General features: G+C 37.3%; 1 protein-coding gene across 22 annotated transcripts in view; it reads right to left on the bottom strand.

Annotated features, from left to right (window-relative positions):
* PDLIM5 (PDZ and LIM domain 5) overlaps positions 1 to 24,305 on the bottom strand; it is a 183,172-nt gene that overhangs the window by 72,230 nt on the left and 86,637 nt on the right. For 15 of the 22 annotated variants that reach the window (XM_048847041.2, XM_048847038.2, XM_048847045.2 and 12 more), the window contains 4 exons: positions 12,145 to 12,187; positions 10,090 to 10,532; positions 3,030 to 3,202; positions 2,035 to 2,071 (listed from right to left, as the gene is read on the bottom strand). In XM_048847041.2, the coding sequence (XP_048702998.2) occupies positions 2,035 to 2,071; positions 3,030 to 3,202; positions 10,090 to 10,532; positions 12,145 to 12,187 (696 nt within the window). Of the gene's footprint in view, positions 1 to 399; positions 1,380 to 2,034; positions 2,072 to 3,029; positions 3,203 to 3,555; positions 3,574 to 6,000; positions 6,018 to 10,089; positions 10,533 to 12,144; positions 12,188 to 24,305 lie in introns of those variants that run through there. The other 7 variants (XM_048847051.2, XM_075127532.1, XM_048847055.2 and 4 more) reach the window with 6 other exon arrangements.

Raw genomic sequence — 24,305 nt, 5'->3', positions numbered from 1 at the left:
TAAGTATGGTACTTCATTTTCCTCCAAGATTAACCTTTTAGGTTTGGACTTTCTGTACTTCAATAGGTGTTAAAAGCTTACAATTAGTTTGTTTAAACGAATGTGTTCTAGGCTCGCATCACACACTTCTACTTGGGACAGCAAAAAAGATCAGTCACTTCATAGCTTGATGCAGGATCCCTTACAAATCTAAAAGATGTAATAGACAATTTTTAAAAGGAGATTTGGGAAAAATCCCATTCATTTATTGTACAAATATTGATGGCTCTTGCACAGCTCGATCTGGTTTTATTGTCTCGTCTCTTATTTCAGTTAGATTATAATACTAGAGATACAGCACTTCTGTCTGAGAGGGTCTATGTACAGAGTCAAAAGGCCTCAAAGAAAAACCAGAAAAAACCAAGTTAAAAGCAGCTTTTATTAAAATACTCTTCAAACTTCAAAAAGTTTAAGTTAACGAGTGTCTCTACTATAATACATTATATTACAGGATAATAAGCGTTACCATCATAGGGTACCGAAGCTTCTATAAAACACAAAAAACCCTAAGAGTTTCACCATACAATAAATAATCATCACTGTCTATGACTTCATCTTATTCTCATTTGATGTTGCATGCTGAAGCTCTTACATGGGCACAGCAACATTTCACTCCTTTTTTGTATAATTTTTCCCATGGTGTGGATGGGACACCTGTTTAACAGGCTCAGTACCTGGACTGCACTAAGATTTGCAATAGCAGCAAAACTCCTTTTGGCGGGGAAGCCATTTGACTTCTCCCTCTACCATTTAAAAACATTTACAACCCACTCTAAAATATTTCTGCTGAACTTCTATTGAATTTAAAGAAAATTATCCTAGAAAGTACAAGAGTTTCAGCGTTTACAGGCAGGCTTCTTTTTTCAAGCAACACTGAATATTGCTCTTTTGCTCATCTTTCTAGCAACCTACAAGAACTCAAACTCAGCAACACAAATGAATCCTCCTTGTCAAGAAAGAACCTCAATAGCCACCTCCTCTACCCACTTGAAGACTCAGTCACCTGAGTCACTTTGTGTTGATTTGTGTATGTTTGTTAACTACTGATCAGCACAAAACCACACTCATCTCATTCTTCACATATCAGTAGGAAATGGTTAGAAAAGAATAGAAAAAGCTAGAGTTTCTCTCATAAGAAAGCTAATAAAATACTTTTGTTTTGTTTTTTGTTTTTTTTTTGCGCAAAGCATTTGGAAAAGAGAAAAGGAAGAAAAGGTTTGTGTTCTGTTTTTGCAACTTGGGTAATTCACTGGACATTAAGGACACGTGCTGAGACGTCATGGTGCCAGTCACGTAATTTTGTATATTTTGGGCTAAAGATCTGGATGGGAATCTTTTCCCTGTGGAAAGAAGTGATAGAAGAAACGTAAGAAAGGAAAGAAATCTGCCTTACAATTCAATTCACAGGAACTGAAAACATGCCATCTCCATGCACTATTTACAGGCCTACATATTTTCTCATCTGTCTTTTAAGGCCTCATCCAATGCCAAATGAAGTCAATACAAAGACCCCCCGCTGAATCAGGTATTGGACTGGGCCTTTAGCACCACTTTGAACAGCACAATTTTGAATAGCATAATTCTTCAAGAGCAACAGAATAGCAGCTATCTGTTCAAATCTTAGAAAAAGTTAATCTGATCTCCTATTACAAGCCAAAAATGCATGGCTAAATTCAAGACAAAACATTACATTCGTCTGTTTACAAGCTACCACCAGACAGAGAACCAACTGTTTACATTCACTGAAAAGTTCCAACTCCTGTATAAACCATATTTTCACAGTCTTGTATTAAGCTCCTAAATAAAAGCCAATCACAGCACACAAAATATTGATTTAACATGCTGATTCATTTATAACACACAATTTTAACACAGAACAACATGTAAAAGTTTCTAGAACGTTACACCAATGCACCAAACTGCAATATTACATCATCAGTTCAAAACAAGCCATGCAAAATATTGAATATTCAAAATACAAACAAATCAACTTACTTAGTTTTCTTTGTAGTCTCAGTTTCTGGTTCTTTCACTGCAATGAAGTAAGAATTTTTATATTTCTAAATGGTTACTTTGAAACAATTGAAATAAGGTTGATCTTCCTCAAAAACAGGGCCAATAAAATCTTTGCATCATACTATCGTGCATTTTGTACATGCCAAAGAAAAACAATTTTATAATTTTTCTAAAAAGGTACTATTTTTTCATTTACCTCAACCTGTAAAACCACAGAGCCAGATTTGTAAAGGTATTCAGGTGTCTAAAGCTGCAGACAGGTGCCTAACGGGATTTCCAAAAGTGCCTAACTCCCATGAGATTTCAATGAAAGGTAAGCACCTACACACTTCCAGAAACCCCTGTCGGTACCTGTCATCATCTTTACGCATCTAAATATCTTTACAAATCTGGCTCTTCGTAACATAAATCCAAACATACAGAAATTACAGGGAAAGAATAACGTTCACTAATCACGTTAGAATGACTTAACTTACAATGGCCCTATTATTCCATGTTATGTTATGATTTTAAGATTTGGTATCTTTTGCTCTTTTAAGGCAGAAGCAAATGCTGTACTGTTCTGCTGGAAGCTCCTGTTTTCAACAGTAAAACAAACCAGTGTGATTTTGAGTGGAAATTTCTCCATTTGGTGGTGGCGGAGGGACATTTTTCTGGCAAGCTGATTTAGGGGGAATATGGTAGTTGTTTTAAAGGGACCCTGTCAGCTTGGAATTTAGTCAGATCAAAAAAAGTTGAAGGCATTACACCTGCCCATAATCCCCTCTCTCTTTTGCTGTGTGGAGGGTTCACACGAAAAACAGGGTAATTGACGACTGATTTGATGATCCAGGGGAAGAAATGTTACAAATTGGATTAGAGAACTTTATTAGTTATTGGTCCAACACCGTACAGCAAGTTCAACCAGGACAGCGTGCAAGTCCATTACCGCTACTTAACCTTATCTAATGCTGCAACACCAAACGATTACTCACTGTGTTCAGTGCCGGTGATTTGGGCAAGGATCCGAAAAGAACGTGATTGGGTAGTTCCTGTCCTTGGGTGCCAATCTTCAGTATCTTCAATCAATCTTTTTTTGCTGGCATCTCTATGAGTGGGTGTGTGGTAAAACTCTGTATAGGTATCCACAATGTGCTTCCTTGGTGGACTATTTCAACAAAGAATAATTGTAAGGGGGGAAAATGTGAAATTTCATCAGGAAATCTTAAATTTTGTCATTGTCACAATGGCATTGAAGACTTCATCATGCACTATCAAGGTTTGTAAGAACAGCTTCTGCATTTGGGTGCTGATCTGCTTTTGTAAACGCTACTGCATACAAAGTGACATGAGCTCAGAGATATAAACACAGATTCAAGTGCAAAACAAATCCATGAATTTAGTAATTTAAGTCAGATTTACTAGGAAACATTTAAAATATTTTCTACAGTCACTATCGTAAGATATCAAACAGCACAACTCAGCATTAATACCATGTTATATACATTTTTAAATATTTACCGTTTAGGTGGGTTTTTCCTTATAATTGAAGGAATCAGACAACAGAAGAAACAGTGTTCCAGTGTGAACAGCAAGGAGAGAGGAAAAGAAAAATAAGTAAAAAAAAGTAAGAAAACTGAAGTGACAGATATGGGTATGTCAAGAGATGAAGTGCAATGAAGCCAACTACTAGTGACGTTTCAGAGGAGCAGCCGTGATAGTCTGTTTCCGCAAAAAGAAAAGGAGTACTTGTGGCACCTTAGAGACTAACCAATTTATTTGAGCATAAGTTTTCGTGAGCTACAGCTTATGCTCAAATAAATTGGTTAGTCTCTAATGCGCCACAAGTCCTCCTTTTCTTTTTACTAGTGACATTGATGTCCTGCTACAAAAAATTGGTTCTGTGCAATGTCCATGATTTCTTGGATTCCATATAGATCGACAGGTAAGAAAAAAGTAGTCAAAATGTGGCCTTTTTTTGGCAATCTCTGAAAAGCAGTATATGTAATGCTGGTGAAGTGTAATGGGTTAAACAGCCCTGGAGAATGAATTCCTCGCTTTGTTCACAGAGATAGAGCACGCTACCTGGTAGGTGTACCTCAGCTCTGCTCTGGAACATTTAGTGCTGCAGCCACAAGGATGAAAAGATAAGAAATGCCATGCCTCCCAACTGAATTTACCAACCAAGGTGCCAATTGTAGTGGTGGCTGTTGAGCTGTGGATTGCGGTCCCATAGGAAGTATATTAAGGGTTTGTCTACACAGCGGAGCATTGCACTCTTTGGGGATAAGATTTATTTTACATACATCAACCAGCAGCCATCTGTTATAGTAATGTCTTGCATTATCAATCAGGGCTGGCTTGGAAGTGGGAATCCTAAAGGTGTAGATGGAGTTTTTCAAAGGCACAAAGGGCAGTTAAGTGCCTGACTCCCATTAAAAGTCAATGGAATTACAGTGACTGTATCTCTCTTGTATTTTGAAAGTTTCCCCCATAATGTTCCATATGCTATTACCAATCCCTGAGCTATCAGTCTCCCAGGGATATGGAGTTTTTAAAACTATTCTTTCAGGAACTGTGACAAATACACGGTGATGTTTCACCATTTTGGGAAAGTACCAAAGGGGACTGATACTTTTAAAATGGATGCTTATAGTAACAGTTTATTTTTGTTTTTACATACTGTATAGGAGATGTATAATGTCAAATTAACTCCTTAGATATGGCACGGCAAAACTGCAAAAGTTGAAAAAACACTTGTGTTTGTATCAATGTCCTTCTTAATTTGTTTTACATTAAAAAAAGCTGCAAAATATTGGATAAGGCGGCGATTTGTTACTAGCTTCTCAAAAAAATAAGAGCCAGGCCTATTAAACAAATTCATTAGTCAGCAGCTAAGTTACAGCAGCAAAGTACAGAATGATGTGAAAGGCATTAATAGAAGACAACATTTAATAAGAAAGAAATTATATTAGTGATGTACTTACACCTCATCAAGGTTACTGAAGGAGAGAGGGGTATGGTAACAAAAGAGACAATGGAATTTCCAGTTGATGGAGTACAGGTAAGAAATGCAGACAAATGAAGTGATGTGACAAGAGAAAGTTAATGGAAAGAATTAAAATGGAAAATGAAAGCTTATATATGAAAAGGTGTGAATTTAACTGCAAAATGGAAATAGAGATAAAATACATGCTGATGAAATGCACATTAATAAAGAACACAGGCAGCTAAGTAGCCTAACTTGTTTGTTAAAAGCTAAATCATGAAAAAATGTTCTGCTTGGTTTTCCCCCTCATTTTCTTTGCTACAGATGAGACTCCTTCCCTTTTTCAGAGTTTGAGGATCTTTATGGTAATTACTCAGGGAGGCACAAGAGGGTGCCAGAGCCAAAGAAAAAGACGTCTAGACAGGCAATGCAGCAATTAGCTCAGGCTAGCGTTTTGTATTTATTTGAAGGCAGGTGAGTGGGGAGGAAGAAATGTCATTTTTAAAATCAGAATAAAATCATTAGTTAATTTGAACACATGCAATCTAATAGCAACAGATTTTATATATACATTGTATTTACTTATGTGTATTCTATATATCATGCTGATTTAACAGCCTGATGCCCTTCAATCCCCAAGCCAAACACTTCTCTAAAATGTAATTAACCCCCACTACAGCAGCAAGTTATATGACCAATACCATGAGGTATACAGCAATAGCACGAAAAAAAACAGTACACACATGAACACCACACAGATATTTGTGACAAAGAAATGCTGCAATACTTAATATGATGAAAAGCAAAATCACACCATGTTCAGTGTACACCAAAACAAATTACTCCATTAAAATGTGGTTATCTGAAAAGATTAAATTGCTTTACAAAATATTAATTTTGCACACAATAATCATACATGCTGGTTATTTCAACAACATAAACCACCATAATGCAACTCCAGTGCTGTTGATACTAACTTTGTCACTGTTGTTACCTGCAAAGGAAGAGAGTATTTAAAGCATTATCTCAATGATTTCCTTTCCCAATACTTCGCAGAATCTTCCAAGTTCAGGTTCCGGTAAAGCTTTGCATCATCTAGGGTCAAGCTGAAATTTATCAGGAACCTATAAGAGAAAGTTTCAGCCCAACCCACTTGAACGGAGTAAGAACGTGAAGCAGTCTTTCCTGTTTTAAGCAGCAGGCACATTCTCATGCATGAGCTGGCAAGAAGGTCTTGGTAAAAGCACAATTACATACAGCCACAGGAAGCAAAAAAGCTCTCCCTTTAAGCCATGGCTAAGAAACAGAAAATTGACCTCTCTTCTCCATCCTACAGTGAAGGCAAAGCAAATCAGGAAGCAAACTATTTGGTAAGGCTGCAGTTTTGATGTTTAGTAAGGTTTTCACCAGGTTTCCAAATGTCATATTTTGAATCATTACACCACATCAATATTTCCACAAAGGGAAATAGAGAGATGCTCAGTGATTTTATTCAAGGCTGTCTCTGAATGCCTACATAATAAAATCACTCATCAGCATCATCCAGAAGAAGTTAGTATTCTGGAGAAGTTCCAGATCTTGAAACATTTAAGAGTTGTGCGAGTAACTCATTTAATTGGTTCGCTTTGGTTTGACCTAACATGAAATGTTTGGCTAATCAAAAAGTTGAAAAAAAAAAAAAAAAGATTTTTGGTTGAGTAAAATGTTTTGTTTGACCCAAAACTGAATGACTTATTTTGATTTTGAGCTTTCTAAAGAAAAACTTTTTAAAAAAGAAAGGAAATTTCTTAAATGAAAAGAACTAGAAATTAAACATTTCTCGGTTTCTTGAAATTTAAAACTGCAACAGTTGGGTGAAATAGACATACATTTGCAAAATACTTTGGTCGATGTAAAGATTTTTTGCTCAAAAAATGCTTTTGGCCAAAAAATTTGCACAGCTCTGCCAGTTGTGTTGCCAGGTTGGCTCAATGAACTACAGCTGACAAGTTTTAAACTATAGTTTGGAAGGGAGGCAGTGATTTACATACTCTTGAAATGGCTGGGGGCGGGGATGGGGAGAGGGCAGAGAAAGCAATCAGTCCCTCATGTGTAGGTCTATCAATTCACCCAACCACACTGGAGTGCCAGAGTTAAAAATCTGAACGCTTCTCATTCCTCTTGCTTGCCTCCTCCCTTTGCCCCAATTTTAATATTCTATATCATGGATTCTGAAACTGGGGGTTGAGACCCTTCAGGCTGTCGTGAGGTTATTACATGGGGGGGTCGTGAGCTGTCAGCCACCACCCCAAACCCCGCTTTGCCTCCACCATTTATAATGGTGTTAAATATATAAACAAGTGTTTTTAATTTGTAACAGGGGGTCGCACTCAGAGGCTGCTTTGTGAAAGTTTCAGAATCAATACAAAAGTTTGAGAATCACTGTTCTATATTCTGTTTTTATACACACCCAGAATAATATATTGTTTCAAAAATCTGAATCTACTATACAATGAGAAAATACCCACAAGACTCCACATAGCCAACTCTGCTTTCAATTAAGAAGAAACTGACTTTTTAGCCATGGGACAACTTGACTCTGATTTAAACACAATGGGCTAGATTCAGCTCTCATTTACACCTGTGTAAAAATCAGAACTTGACCCACCCCCCCCTTCACTTCAGTGGAACACCACCTGATTTACGTGGGTTTAAGTGAGAGCAGAACGTTTCTGTAAGTATATTCTGCTCTTCAGTTACAACAGCAAAAAACTATCACTTGCTGACAGTTATCCCCGAGTTCGCTCGCTACGCGTAGAGTGTGATGTAAACAGACTGAATTACTCTAGTCTAAATATATTCGTAAAAATGACAGCATAATTTCTCTCAGCGTTTCTTCACCACTACACCTCTTTCACGTGTAAAGAAATTCTTCTTATACGAATAAGGGTTTGCTCAACATTTCAAACAAAAATATTTTGAGTAGAGCAAAGTCCAACAAGTGTAGAGCTTTCTACTTGCCCAACAATAGTGTACATCTACAAGATGCACGACACCCCTTTTTATTATAAAAAAAACAGAACTACTGAACATGTGTATCAGAAGGGGTTTCATTTCAGATGGTCCCATTATTTCAAACTTGCATCCTTCTGTTATTTCAACAATTACCCAACAATTCTGGGTTAAGCAAGGAAGAACTTTACTTGTTAATTAGTATGGTGACTAAGCAAGCTGAAAGTACTGTTACCTAGACAGATGCAGATGTATATGCTTTTGTCATTTTCACTTTAAGGCTTTAAGATTTTTACAGTGGTGCTTAATCAAGTTGTAGTCCAAGTATACTGTACTGTTGCCCTCTATTATAATAGAGAGTATACTTTCACAACCTCACTAAACCTTTTCCAAGTTCCCACACTAGAACTTTCTGCTAAGATTGGCAGGAAGACAGGAATTTCTTCACTAATCAGTTGACATTTTCTTCACATAGTATTCTTTTTTCACTGAATTTATTATTATGCACTTATGCTGCTCAAGGAGCCATCCTATCTTGACTGCTGAAGTGCTAATTCTAGGCCTGCAGCACTACTTCCCTGCGAGAGAGCTGATTTTGAGATCAGTCTGTGTTTTTTTCAGTGCTAGTTACTGTAGCTGAAAGCCCGCTCCCTGTATTATTCTGCCAAAAGTACCCTTCCTGGAAGTATATGGATGGTTCACCAGAGCCTCCTAGTATGGAGTGAGTCTTCAGGACTGCCTGCTTTTTCCCATTTTTAACGCTGTGTGGAATAATGCCATCATCTGTTTGAAAGAGTCTTAAAATTGCCATGACAACAGTGTGACATAAAATGCATAAGGCCTGCATTACATGAATGAACATGTGGAAGAAATTTGTTCTGAAATATAAAAAGGAATATATATGTAATTAGCTCAATTATTTGTTCTTAAAGTGGAATAATTGAAACCATAGTGCTGTACTTTAGTTCAGATACAGATGACTCTCTCTTTGTATGTTACTACTCAAGTTCAGAACCAAATTCATAATGTACCAGAAGAGATTTGCATCAGGACCACATTTTGTTATTGCTCTTCTGATGACCTCTGAACAAAAGTGGAATAATACCTGTATTAACTAGCTTTAAAAGTCTCTGGTAATGATGCAAAACACTTCTTGAACTTCACAAATTAAGTTAAGGTTGTAAGAAAGCAAACTAAGTAAAATACATGAAAACAATTTTTTCTTCAAAATGTAGCTTTATGTGCTTGATTTAAAGATTTGCGGCGCATCAGCAATGCCCAAAACTATCCCGATAGTGTCTTTAAAATGTTAAATTTCAGCCGACATATTAGTGAGTGTTCGAACTTTCAAAATGTCTATAGGTTACCTTTTTGACAATTCTGAATTGCTAAAAATATTCAAACACTTGAATTTTAATGCTGGCTTTTTAAATTAGATGGACACACTTCTGCATAACTGAACTTTCCAGGAAAGCTGCATTAGAACCAATGAAAAACTAGATTCAGTTCAAATTTGATCTTATCCCCATACCAATATTCTAATTTCCTGTATGTAGCAAATATAACAAGTTCTAGATTTTGCCTTCTTTCCCAAACTCTGGATGAAATGCTGTAACTTGTACTATGTGGCCATCCATTGCCAAGTTTATTCTTCCTTAGCATCCGATTTCTGGTTTTCCCCAGTTCTAGATGGCCCTTCTTGACAAACTGCCTCGCATTTTTTTGGGTGCCTGCTGCTTTCTTTACCATGCCGGGACTGAAAAATATACTACTGAGCTTGCTATAAAGTTCAAAACGCATCAAATGAATGATTGCAACTGCCTTTTCAACAAATCTCATATGGTTCAACTCTATTACAGAGATTATACTGCAGACACAAGATGCTTTTAGAAGATCCTCTAATAAGCTCACTTTATACCTAAAGCCAGCCCATTCACATTTATCTTTTTCACAGAGATGTTCTGTGAAAAGAACCCAACTCTTCCAAGATGCGTTTTGTCCCCTTAAACACAGCCCAGTAAATTGTCTGGAAGAAAAGTCCCTCATAGCAAACAAAGTGCCCTGAAGCCACCTACCCATTTTGCTGTTTATTGTCAACCTGGCTCTCTTTGAATCCTCTTCTTTGTCCCTCTGCCACATCCTGGACATTGTCGTTGGAATACGTGTTCAGGGTTGTACTGTATGTGTTAGGCTGCCATGGGACATTAACTGCAGCTTTAGCAGCATTCAGTGCAGGTGAACGCTGGTCAGTACTGGATTTGGCATTAACATGCAGTCCAGATGCAGTGAATGGGGGAGGAGTGACAGTGGCCAATGGTTGAGGGGAAGCACATGACGGAACAGTCGCATGGGCTGGGGTGAAGGCAGATGACGGTGATGGAATGGAAGTGACTTTTGAGGAAGATACAGCTCCAAATGGCCTTGGTGTCTTATTGTAGGCCATGTTCACTGTGGAAGTGACTTTGGGTGCAACAGCAGATGCAATAGGCACAGGCTTAACTACTTCTTTAGGTTCTCCCTATATAAAATAAAAACAAAAACATACAAAGCACACCAACCACATGCAAAATCCTGAATAGACATTTTCATTGGAAACAGAGAAGGGAATTCCCTTTGCTTCAAACCAAGACAGATGATATGTTTTGCAGTAGCAAAACTTCACTTGTACTGCATTGGCAAAATATGGATACATGACACATGCATTTTTGGAGAGGGAAGGATCCTAACATACACATCAAACCTAGAAACCTTAGATATTAGCTACTCTTATCTCATGCAAGATATCCTTGCCTCAATAAGGTTTAAGGATTAAACAAAAGACTCACTCAGATGTAAAGGCCACCAGATTACTCATATATGGTATGAAAGTTTGCTTAATAAATCCCCTTAAGTTTTTTTAAAATTCAAATTCCATCTCAAACCAAATTCAAAACACACACACACAAACACACACACACAGAATATTACATTTTATATCATATGTAGCAATTTGCTGCTTTGTCAAAGGCTATGGGGCAGTGATGAGCTGGAGCCAGTTCGCACCGGTTCACGGGAACCGGTTGTTAAATTTTGAAGCTGGTTTAGAACCAGTTGCTAAGGGGTGGGGAAGCTCAGAGGGGACGGACAGAATGTGGCCTGCGGGACCATCCTATCTGTCCCACCTGAGCTCTCAGCTGGGGAGGCTCCCGTGTGAATTTTTACTGTCCCGGCAGCACTCCAAGCCTTCGGCGGCAGGTCCTTCACTCGCACCGGGTCTTCGGCGGCATTTCCGTGGCGGGTCCTTCAGTGCCGCCGAAGACCCGGAGCGAGTGAAGAAACCGGTTCTTGAGCTTCTGGCAGCTCATCACTGGATATGGGGTACATTAAGTGGTATTTCAAGGGGCACAGCAGCAACTGGCAAACAGCTGAAAAGGAACAAGCCATATACTATGAAGGCTATTTACTTTCTGGTTTTGGTGATGTATGTTTCAGAGATGAATAGAATTCCTCAAACGCTTTTAGGATCTGAGCGGTGTAGACTGTTCTCATGCATCTGTCCTGTAAAGACTTCCTACCTGCCTGCATTTGGTTAAAATATTGGAAAAAGGATGTGAACCTGATGTTTTGCAAGGGTTCTAACATTTAGAATATAGTCTTGCCTAAAAGTATTTTCCAACAGTGCGTGAACTCTGAAGGGTTCTCCACTACTGGGAAGAACTCTGATGAACTGTTCTATACACTTTATCAAGCTAGGCTTCTTTCAAGAGCACAGAAAGGTTATAGCTTCTCTTTGGAAGAAAGAACAGTGGTTTCTCCCTTCAGGATGGGTCAATGCTGCCATAAAGGCAATCAATAAGGTAATAAAAAATAGTTAGAAAATAGGTGTTTGGGGATGAAAAAGCTGGAAGGTAATATATATTTATTGCTTTTTAATTGTTAATCACTGTACTCTTGCCCACTTTTTTTTTTTTCTAAGACCAATATCACTAAGAAAAGCACTCTGATTTCTTGGTATTCAAGACCTTTACGTAACATAGGAAAACTCAGTATGTTGTGCTAAAAGAACAGACTGACTACTAGTGTGTATCAAGAATCGAGTGAAGGAAGTGCAGAAACTAGTCCGACACACTATTTAACTTTAAAAAACATACCTTTTGTACAGGAACAGGATCGGGCTTTGGTGCAGAGTGCGCTCTAAAAAAGAAAAAAACATGTACAAATTTAAAAATACATGTACTTCATTGCTAGGTTATTGAAATTCTTTACCTGTTAAAGTATATTTATCTATCTCCTCCCCCATTAAATGTGGGTGAATTTTCACTAAGCTTAATTATTTCCTGCAAAGAAAGTGAGATTACTGGATTTGAGTCTACAGTATTGCAGCTAACATATGACAAAAAAAATGAACAAACTGGATTCTCTTACTCCAAAACAACATCGAGGGCCCACCAAAACAAAACAGCCAACCATACATAGGAGTGCAAGAAACTACACAAGTTTCAATTAAGTTTCCTTCAGATTGATCCACTAAATGGCAGCCATGACAATTGTATGGCCAGAAATGTCACAGGTTGCTGCAGAAACAACTTTATGTTACCTCAGTATACATATAACAAAGGGCTCATACCTGCACTTAACGCTTTTGGTTTTTCAATAAGAACAAGTAATATACAGAAGTCATTTTGATCTCTGTTTAAGTTTTAGATTAAACTACAATCTTTTCAATGGCCATGAGCCATAATCTCAACAGTTTGCTTATTGTTTTCCTTTCCCTTTATATGATATTACTTCATTTAACTCAACTGCACCAGTCAGACTCTGTTTCAACACAGCACCATCCTTAGAGCAGGGCTAAAGCACAAAGCTTCTTTTGATTACTAAAAAAGGCAGTTCTGCTTTTGAAGGATTATAGCCAAATGAAGTTATTATTGGTACCTCATGTGTTCTTTCAGGTCTTCCAAGATAAGTTTAACATAACTCCAAGTCCTTTGCAGATAGCAACAAAAATTCTTCCTAACAGATGCAAATGGCGGGGGAGGGGAGATAGAAGGGGAGGGATGGTAACGGACATAATGAACACCACCCAAACTTTGTGATACCTACATGTTGCCAGTGCAGCCTTTAGTATCTGAGGGCCTCACCTAAGGTGTCTGTGTCGTAAAAAATACAAAATAAAATAAAAAGTACATAACCATAATAAAATATTTGCATATATACATATATATATATATATATATAATATATATATATACACATACACACTGCATCTTCCTCTAAAGATTACTTAATGTTTGAGTTCACCAAATATATAAGATGTTGCTGAGCAATATTAATCTTTTTTTTTTTTTTGCAGGTGATATGGAAGAATGGCTCATCTCCATATTTTAAGACATTGTTGGCTGTATTTGGTACTTGAGCTGTGGCACTTCAAAAATTATCGAGGAAGCAGCAATTATACATCATCCCAAATCATACAACCCTGATTTGCCAAAAATATTTGGAATTGGGTTTCGAATAAGGGAAGCTGGAACATTACTTCTGGAATGCTGCTGACTGGTGAAGAGTTCCGTTAATTGGTGAGCAGACAACTGAGGTTGCACTTTAATTACTAAGTATCGGTTAGGCTCTCCAGATCAGCACTGTATCAGCAGCAGGAAAGTGTGGAAAGCAAGAAATGGAGTTAAATAGATATTTCAGCTGAATCTATATAACTGAAGCTTCCAGTCCTGTTCATTTACAGTCTCAACTTTTATATGCTAAAATATTTACCCTTCCATTTAACTTCCAGGACACATCACCTTCTAATAATAAAATTTCTGCGTGTGAGTAAAGTCCTCAGGTAACAAGTGTGGCTTGTTACTAACTGGTGCAAATGGAGAGATGTGTATTATCCATATATGTTGGCTAAATATGAGGGGCGGGGGGGAGAGAGAGAGAGAGAGAACACACATTTTTTGCCCTGCGTCTTCAGCGTTTGTTCATCACTGATGACACATTATGCACACTTCAACGATAATTCTGAACAGAGAGAGGTTTTTGTCCCTTTGGAGGAACGGGTCTGCTTTCCCAGTTTCCCACAGAATTTCCAGTCTATGAGACTACTGACCTCAAGACCTATAAAGCACTGGGGTGCATCATTAATCACTTCTAATTGAAGAGTTGTCAATTTACAGCAACAAAAGCAACAAGAGAACAAATGGCAACACGCATGGAAAGATTTCTTTTTATTATGACCATAGCTAGCATGAAACATGTATGTCATTCCATAGTTTGATACACTTATTGATGAAAAATTGCTATAATCTAAGCTGCCCCAGCAGTATAAAATGAAAAATGTTCATTTTTGAAGTTTGAGTTTTGTACCTAAAGATTCAACCAGAATTTTACACTTTGCTATCTCCTATTTTTAGACCTGGAATTATCACCATATTCGAAGGGTGAGGAGTAATTCACACCACCACGCTGATCAGTCTCCTTCCTAAAACTCTCCTGCGAAAGAACACCAAAGTGGAAGTAGGTGTTCAGGAAAATGGGAAAGCAAAGAGACAAACTCTCTCAACATTATAGCTACATTTTTATCATCCTTTCCTTGACAGCCCTCTCCTAAAGTTTTCAGGAGATTATAACTGGTCCTTAACTTTTAGGCTGAGAGAAAAAATTTTAAATGACATTTCAGTTTGAGATATGTTTATGCATACAGTAGTTTGAAGTAGTACTTGCGAAGTGTTATTTTCTAATGATCTGCAAACTTATTTTGTCTTCAAAATGAACATGTAAAAATGCTATTTAAAAAAAAAGTTAATTCAGTTTCTGATCATTAAAGAAGTTCACAATATTCTTTTAGCCTTTGGAGTCAAACAGCATACCATTACTTAATTTTACCCTAAATACATTTGAGACTAGCTAATAAATGTGTTTCACGTTCCAAAACAGTTTTACTTGGGTTTGTTAACTCCAGACCACAACCAGCTAAATCTGTGGTTTATCTCAGATCACAAAGAAAATGCTTACCAAGCAAACTGAGCCACCAAGATGAGAATGAGAAAAATGTTATGGTGGCTATGCAAGTCAGTAAAAAAGAAAAATTCATAATTTAGGCTGAAACGCAAAGTGTTTCCAACACTTCGACCAAATGGAATGCTTCCTTAAGTACTTTAATAAGCACAAATGCTCTTCGTATTGTGACATATGCTAACGTATTAAAATAGTTTTAAAGCTTGTCTGCCTGCAGTATCATACGTGTCCCTTCTAGCTACACTCGATTTATGTCCTACTTTGCCATGTCATGACTTAAATGCCAGTTTTGCAGATAGCGATTTTAGTGGGTAAAGTGGGCTGAGGAGGACAACAAACCATCAGGGCTTTCACAAATCATGAAATACTTTTTTTTTTACCATTAAAAAAAAAGTCACTTTATTAGGCTTGATGGTACTAATTGGAAGGAAGGTCTCTTGCTCTCCTTTGGTGTAACTAAGGACACCAGCTGATCAGAAGATGAACCAATCTAATTTCCACAACAGTAGTAAATTTATGCCAGCTCTTGTTTAGTATAATTCAATATAAAGACCACAAAACCCATTCATAAAACAGAGTCTCCAAAATGTTTTTCTTACAACAGTTTGTCACCATAACAAAAATTATAAAATCAGAACACTTAGAGTGTTTTATTCCTCCAAAGTTTTGTACTTTCAGCATGACAGAAACCATATTCTACATGTTTTGAAATTTATATGTAAGCAATGGTCGAATGTATATACATCAACGTTTAGAAACACTTCAGTTCATATTTCTGCTTATCATATATACATTTTGTGTTTATGGTAAACCAAGAGGAAGCTAATAAAATGTATATAATGTAAAGGTACTATTAGCAGGCCTATTACCAGACTGGCAGAGAACTTTGGGGGATTTTCCTTTAAATTTGCCACCACCAAATTGACCCTTACTCATCCTATGCTAACCTCAAAATTAGGTTTACCTCACTCAAGATATTAATTAGTATGAATCCGTAAAAAGTCAAGTTAGACTTAGATTCCACTGATACATACCCATATCTCCATTTACTATTTGGGAGATTAAAAATGCAACTACACAAGGTACAGCTAAAACCCTGTATTATTCATAACAATTCACATGTTTAAATTGTGGACTAAGAGTTTATAGACATGAGAGGAGTCAAAGTGATCCTGGAGTCCACAATTAAATAATCAAATAATATTTTTAAAATAACTAGATACCGCACAAGTAATGCTATGAATGTACTGCTGGTAAAACCATTTTTTTAAAAAAAGGGGAAATAAGAGAAAAGGAGAAAAAAATCCTGTGCTCAAGGATATTTATTACCACAGCTTCTAACTACCTTGGTCATCTCCCAGAATACAGACATGTAGCCTTTGGCCCTAGGGTAAGGGAGCAGGATTATCCAAGACTAGGTCCAGTTATTCAGCCTTTGTGAGCCACAACACCTCTCTGTTCTTGAAGTAAGGTTTAATCTCAGACTTTATAAACTTAGACAACCCACCTGTACCACATCAGATTTCTGTCATAATCTGACTTTGCTAGTTCAGAATCTAAGGTAAGGAGAAAGTATTTGTTCTGCACACTTGGTGAAGCCATGTAGCCAACACACATTTTAAACAGCTCGGAGTCTTGTTGTAATTCTGGGTCTGACTTGTGGTAATTATTAAGTAATGAAGTGTTTCTAAAACTGCAAAATTGCAAATCATCAACAAGTTTGCTATTACACTAAATATTCCTCTTGTATCTATGAAGTCACCTGCTTCTTCCAATATAATATTTCTAGTTTATGCATTAGTCAGTAAGGATAGATAACCCTGCTCAGATAAAAGAAGAATCTAACGTTCAACCAAAACATTAAAAACAATGTTATTAAATTCATTTTGCATTTGTGAACAATATCTCCCTCCAGCTATATTTGCAAATATCACGTTGCAGTATTTCCCAATTCCATTCAGAATTAGAAAACAACAAAATACAATGAGAAAGACTTTGCCATATGGTGCTTCCAGTCCTACAAGAATTCTCTTTTGAGACTTCCAGCCTATTTTTGCAGATGCAAGAGATTTAAACAATTAACTCAGGTTTTGGATAAGCATCTGAAATACTGTGTGTATACTAAAGAAGGACAATGAACCTTAGGAAACTGGCTCATCACTATTGATCAACCAATCTGTAAGTGCTGCTTATGTTTTGCAATGAAGTATCATACAAACTGTGAAATCAAGAATTTCTGCAAATGCGGTGTAAGTTATTTGATTTTTTTATTTATGAAGAGTATGTAGCACGAAAAGAAAAAAAGTTTTTAAAATCTTACACTCAAATATTCATTCAAAAGGGCGAATGTCAAAGATCTGAGAAGACCCAAAGCTAAAACTGTATTTTCCAAATTTCCAGGGGGGCTGGGTGGCTCAATGGAACAAGAAAAGGATGATATGTAAGGCACCTGTTCAAATTTGGCCAGGTTTTTACAACAAGTCAGACCTTTCTGTCTCAATTCACTGATCACAGTGAAATCAGACAGTGATTTTAGCCTAGATCATTTGTGGAGAGACATCCACACCACAAAATTTAGTAGAGTTAGGACTGTCCCATCTCCATCAAGAAGTTTAGTTCTTCTAGTGATACTACAGTACTCCTTTAGGGGATAAATTAATTCAGTATCCAGGTCTGGCAGCCTTTCTGCCTTTCATAAACAATATATTCAGTTTAAAAATAAGTTTCTCCTGTTTTTTTTTAAACAAAAACTATTTCAGTGCTAATTTGCACCCCTATCATAAATCCACCATGCATACACAAACTTCTGTACCAAAGTTGTTTGTTGTTTTTCAGAAGAAACTATACTCCATCTGTATAAAAAGTCCATTTAGACCAGACCAACAAGATGAACTTTGTTCTGTAAACACACAGCAAGCTGTTCTCATGTGATTAATATTTTTATGACATTTAAAGTAATACAAAACATTCCACCTTCCCGCCCTACCTTATTAGCTAAATCCATTAAGCTGTTCTTCCTTGTAGATGATATCTGGTAAACACTATTTATTCTTTAAATTCTCATTTTATTCATTCCCTTTCCATTTATTTAACTTATAAAAATGGATTAACACAATATTAAAAAGGTTTTGGCTACAGTTAACCATAGTCAGGAAATGAATAATTAAGGCTGAAATTGCATGCTATTGTCACTGCAGCATAGGTAAACCACAATACTAAGGGCAATGAAGACTGAGGAATTTTATTGTGTCTCTAACCTCAATAATTAGGCACAAGCTGTTTGGTTGAGGATTAAATTGGATCTACAATATAGTTTATAGATTTTAGACAACATGAATCAGCCCTTAACAAATCCTCCATTTATTCAATATGCCAAAGATTTATCCTTCTTGCTGAAAGGGCACAAAACACAGGCATGGTTGGGATGAGAAGATGCTTAACTGTTCTGGACAGATGCCATCAAAACAGAGAGCCAGATCTTCAGCGGATATAAACTTACCAAGCTCCATTGAGTCAAAGGAGCTATGTCAGTTTACACCAGCTGAGGATCTGGTCCATAACATTGCATATGTTTAAAGTCCAAAAGCCAGAGAGCGAGAGAGAGACTGACTTCAGAGTTAACATCACACTGAGCTCATTTCTTTCAGTCTATCTGCGCATTCATGAGAAGGCCACAGGTTTACATTTGAAGATTTTTTTTTAAACCAAAAGCTTGACCTCTGCTGAAACAGAGGCAAATACTCCACACTTCTCTGCAAAAAGTTTCCTACTTGCAGTTGCCAATGATTAGTTTCATTTATCAGCCCCTGATTAAACAAGGTTTATACACACAAAATGTTAAAAATATAATTATTCAAAACTTTTTACACTTCCTTTTAGTCAAGCATTTTAAGCCTCCAGAAAGCCCACTTTTAAATTACAACAATGTGACAATGGCAGAACCATTTTTTTAACCCGTGGACAAAACCAAGGGAACGTGCTTGCAGCCAGCATCTGTCAAGTTTAAGCCAGCTGAAAGATTTTAATGGCCAAATTATAAACGCTTTAAAAAAAATGGAAATGCTGACGTACTACTCCAAGTTGCTAGTGGGCCCTGTTCCAGTAATGGCCTTTCCTACCACTTCTTATAACAACCAAACCAGGCTGGCAAGCTCTCTGCATAATTCGAGCTTTATTTCAATTCCCCCCCCCCACCGCCCTCCCTTGGCATGGTGTGGGGTTGAGGATGTTTCATAATTGTAATCCTGTATAAAACCAGGGTTTTTTTTGTCTAAAAACAGTGAAATATTGCATCCTCAAAGAGCAACCCATTTTTTCCTGTCCTTCCAGATGATCGAATAGCAATTCGTAGCATCTCTCTGAGAAGCCACTGATGAAGGCAACTGTAATAAAAGCTAGAGTATCTTAATGGCTTTGCCATTTTGGCCTGTGGTTTGAATTTTCTACTCAGTTTTATTTTCAGACAGTGGTCAGTTGATAGCCAATTTACTGTGCTGTAACTTCTAAAAAAAAGTGCTGTAACTTCTAAAAAAAAAAAAAATGACAGGGTAAAAATGTTGAATGTGCGCATGCCAAACTATGACTTTTGCTAAGGGTTATCTGAACAAAAACAAAATCAGATGTAATTTAAAGCAAAGGAAAATGAGAAATATTCCATATATTTGTTATTGACCAAAACCCCCTTTATGTTATACAAATAATTCAGGTACTTTTTATCTATTACTGTAACGGCTGAAATTATATACCACATAAAAAAGGAAACCGACAAAACATTTGTGTTATGGTTTTGTTTCCTGTTAATAAAATAATAATAATAACTGGATCTTATAACACTTTTCATCAGTAGATCTCAAAGAGCTTTTACAAAGAAGGTCAGTGTCATTATCCTCATTTTACAGATGGGGAACCTGAGGGAAAGAGTGGGGACGTGACTTGCCCAAGGCCACTGAGCAAGCAAGGCAGGGGCAGAGCCAGGAATACATGTGTATTATTACATGGTTTGAGTTATCTGCCATATAATAAAGAAATATAACGTTTGTCTTACCTGCTGTTTTATATGCCTACCCCTGGAAGTAAATCACTGCTTCAGTTATCTTGTAAAGACAAGCACTGAGGGCCTGTAAGTGTGCATTCCAGTAGTTTCAGTGAAACAGATGTCTATGGATGTATACATTAACATTTTTAAGGTCAGGGAATTTATCAGGTATGGCATATCCAAATGTCTATGTTATACTAAATGTCTAAGAAGAAACCGTCCAAGTTCATACCAGTTAATTATTAAATGAGTATAAAGCAGTTTCAGGTACTACACCTAAAAGTCATCTTGCTATTTTTTGTGGTTTTACAATCATGTTTTCCTATTTTTTTAAAAAATGTGTCTTTGTTCTTGTTGCTCTGCAAAAAAGACCAACAGAAATAGGGGAACTGACTAACTATACAAAGGTACAAGTGAAATCAACTATACACAAAGTGCTACTCTAACATGTGAAAAATAAAATTAAGAAAATAATATTTTTTAGTCCATCTCAGCTGTAGTAATCTTAGGAGTTAATTGTAACAAGAGAATAACTTGTTCAGTCAGAAGTGTGATCTTTACATTAGTCTCTCTGGAAAATATATTCACACATTTCTTGGCTGGATAAAGTGTGCACAAAACTTAGTACCTTTGAACAATTACTTGCTTGTACTTAGCATATATTTTGTTCATGAGTCACAGTTTTAGAATTCATTAGCTATACGTTCTCATGAGGTTAATTATTTCTAAAACTTAACTTCAGTGTCTGACAATCTGAAAATGTTATATATCATCTTCGTAGTCTCACACCGTGTGATTCCTCAGGACATGAGATAATTACTTCAGTAAAGCCAGGTAGAAGCAAACCAAGAGACGGTCCTTTTTAGCTGGTGCTTCAGTATTCAGTTAAACCAAACCTTGCTCTCTTTTTATATTGAAGGCAGGCCCGGGACTTCTCTACCGTGTGTTGAAGCTGACACTGTAAAGGAGGAAGCTGCCGCCGCCACCTTCTACTTTGGTATTTCCTCATGCAAAGACTAATGGGCTGTTTTCATGACCTCTCAAGCCAGCCACTGCTCACAGCCCTGTTCCTGCGGTTTTGTGGCAATCCTACTGAACACATTTTTAAAGACTAAGTGCAGCTAGACAATAATGTCGTCTTATTATATGTTATTTAAAACAATGTAAAACGATCTAAGTAAAAACTATTATATATGTAGTAGAATGCTGAGATCGCCACAATTTATTTGCTCAAGGGGATAACATTTAAAACTGTATCTGCTAAGGCTGAAGGTTCAGAAGTTGCTGGGATTCCCTCCAAGACCTTTTCCACTTGGCTTATTCAGAACACCTTGTCCAGTTCTGGGAGAACACTTCATCCAATTCTCTGGGATCCAAAAAGTTCAGTTTGACTCCAGATTTCATCACGCGGGTTCCTTTATTTGGCAGACAGCAAAGCTACACTGAGTTGATCAGACTCAAGTGGAGGGGGTGGGTACAGAGAGTACCATACACCCACAGTTACACAGCAAACCTCCTCTTTTTTATACATTTACACATTAGATTACTTTTACGACACACTGCATCACATTTTGGGATTGGCTTGGTTACTTTGCAGGAACCAATGATTGTGCAGCATGCCCTGTCCATTCCTATCTTACCTTGTCCATTGTTAGTAAATGGTTCCCTGGGTGTTCTCCCTCTTAGCTTAGCTGGCTCAGACATTCTGTCTTAGCCTACTGACCTACTTACTTATCTTATGCTGCACCCACATCTTGAATACTGTGTGCCCAGTCTCAAAAAGAGATATATTGGAATTGGAAAAGGTTCCGAAAAGGGCAAAAAGAATGATTAGGAGTATGGAATGGCTTCCATATGAGGGGAGATTAATAAGATGGTGATTTTCAGCTTGGAAAAGAGAAGACTAAGAGGGGATATGATAGAGGTCTATACAATCATGACTGGTGTCAAGAAAGTAAATAAGGAAGTGTTATTTACTCCTTCTCATAACACAAGAACTAAGAGTCACCAAATGAAATTAATAGGCAGCAGGTTTAAAACAAAAGGAAGTATTTCTTCCACACAACGCACAGTCAACCTGTGGAACTCCTTGCCAGAGGATGTTGTGAAGGCCAAGACAGTAACAGGGTTCAGAAAAGAACTAGATACATTCATGGAGGATAGGTCCATCAATGGCTATCAGCCAGGATGGGCAGGGATGGTGTCTCTAGCCTCTGTTTGCCAGAAGCTGTGAATGGGCGACAGGAGATGAATCACTTAATCATTACCTGTTCTGTTCATTCCCTCTGGGGCACTTGTCATTGGCACTGTCGAAGAACAGGATACTGGGCTAGATGGACCTTTGGTTTGACCCAGTGTGGCCATTCTTATGGTCTTTTTATAGCAGGAGCAGAGCATGCAGCCAACAGTGGAGATGCTGACACAGGTTAGGAAAGAAGGATCAGGGGTCAGGTGAGGTGGGAAAACTCAACTTAACTCTCTTGGGCTTGGGTCCAGTTCTGGCTTAAAAATTAGGCCTAAGCAGCCCTCTAGTTGTGAGGCTAAAATAAATGTTCTGTGTATAAAGCACATCAGCATTTGTGCAAACCCCCTTTCACCATCAAACAAGTTTCATAGACAATGGTTAATCAAATGAAATTAATTCTCAACTTGCAAGACATCAGGCAGCTTGTGAGCAAGTTCTTCAGTCCAGTATTCTTTCAGCCAACAGCGGCAGCACTGCAGTAGGGAGCACCAAAAACTAGTAAACACTTTTTGACTATTTGAGCCTTATTTATGTCAATGAAGTGAAACAACAAAAAGTTCTAGGAGTAAAATGTTACATAACAGAAACTGATCAGCAGCACATTAAATTGAGAAATGAGTTTATAAGAACCTTGCCCAGAACATCATAATAAGGTTAGGCAAGAAGTAGCTGCATTTTTTATTCCAATAAATTAATGATTCTTCCAGTCTGAAAAGGAAGCAAGATTAGTGAAAAATTGTAGTCACTGTGCCAAAGGAAACTAGCAGATAACCAACATGAATAAATCATACTGAAATACAGGACAAGCAAAGATTTTTTCCTTATAACTCAGTTTCTGCAGATAAATTTCTAGATGAACTGATGTATAAAGGAAGTGAATGACAATATTGGTATAAACAAGATGCTGCTTGATTAGCCACAAAATGTCTGGAAGTGTAAAGAAGGGTAAACATTTTATAGTTTATAAAAAGTTATCACTGCATCCTGCCTCATATGAAGTGCATAGAAAAATGTGCTTTTAATTCTTCCTAGTTAAGTGTACAATAAAACATTTGTTGACTGGTTGATAGATTAAATTTAATCTATCAATTTCCCCCACCCCCAATCACCCAATATCATCCCCCTTCAGGTAAAACAGAAGGGCCTGAAAACGTTCCTTCAAAGTAAACAAACTTAGAAGTGAATCCTTCAGCTGAGGGCCCTACACTAAGGTACCCTATCTCCAGCGCTACGACAAGCAGTTGCCCAGGTCCTCATCTGATCTCAACTGTACCAGTTTCATCTAGGGAGAGAGGTGGTCTCACTTACAAGGACCCAAATCATGGTCCCTTCTATTTCTGTCCACCCATAATCCTTATATCAAAACATATGATACCAAAACCAACTTCACTGGTGGAAAAAAAATCTTAAAACTGCAGTACATTTATTACAGAGTTTAAATAGCATTACTACCTAAAGACACATTAGCTTTAGCACTGCACTTCCTTGATTTTATTGGCCTTTATAACTGCAGTGTATTTTTTTAATATATTTAAGGTGGTAAGATTCGTTGTATTGCAGATCAGACATATGAAAGACAAAGTTATTTAGGTCTTAGTATATCGGCCTACTATAGTTCCAGACATATGAATACTTCTACTTGAGAATATTCTGCAGTCATACCAAGTCTCTATTGCTTATTGTTGTCAATGGCCTCCCTTAAGCACAACCGACATGTCCAGCCACAAGTCTAAGTGCAAGTGATGTGAAAGTCAGAGTGCTTGCCAGAGAAGTCTCTAGTGTGGACATTTTTTTTGTTTATAGCAAATACTAAGCAAGAAAGAAGAAATGCAAAGAAATAACCATCGCAAATGTAAAACTGAAGCCAGCAGTGACCCCTCCACGAAAACTAAAATTCCTGTTGACAATAAACCAACTGGGGAAGCATTTATTATGGAAAATTCTAACAAGGCTTGAATTACAGGAGTATAAAGTATACTACTCTAATTAAGCCATCACTTGCAATGGTGAAAGGGGGG

Source organism: Caretta caretta, chromosome 4, assembly GCF_965140235.1.
Source record: "Caretta caretta isolate rCarCar2 chromosome 4, rCarCar1.hap1, whole genome shotgun sequence".
NCBI classification, from domain to species: Eukaryota; Metazoa; Chordata; order Testudines; family Cheloniidae; genus Caretta; species Caretta caretta.
The sequence above is the reverse complement of the archived record's forward strand: the minus strand, read 5'-3'. Positions and strand labels throughout refer to the sequence as shown.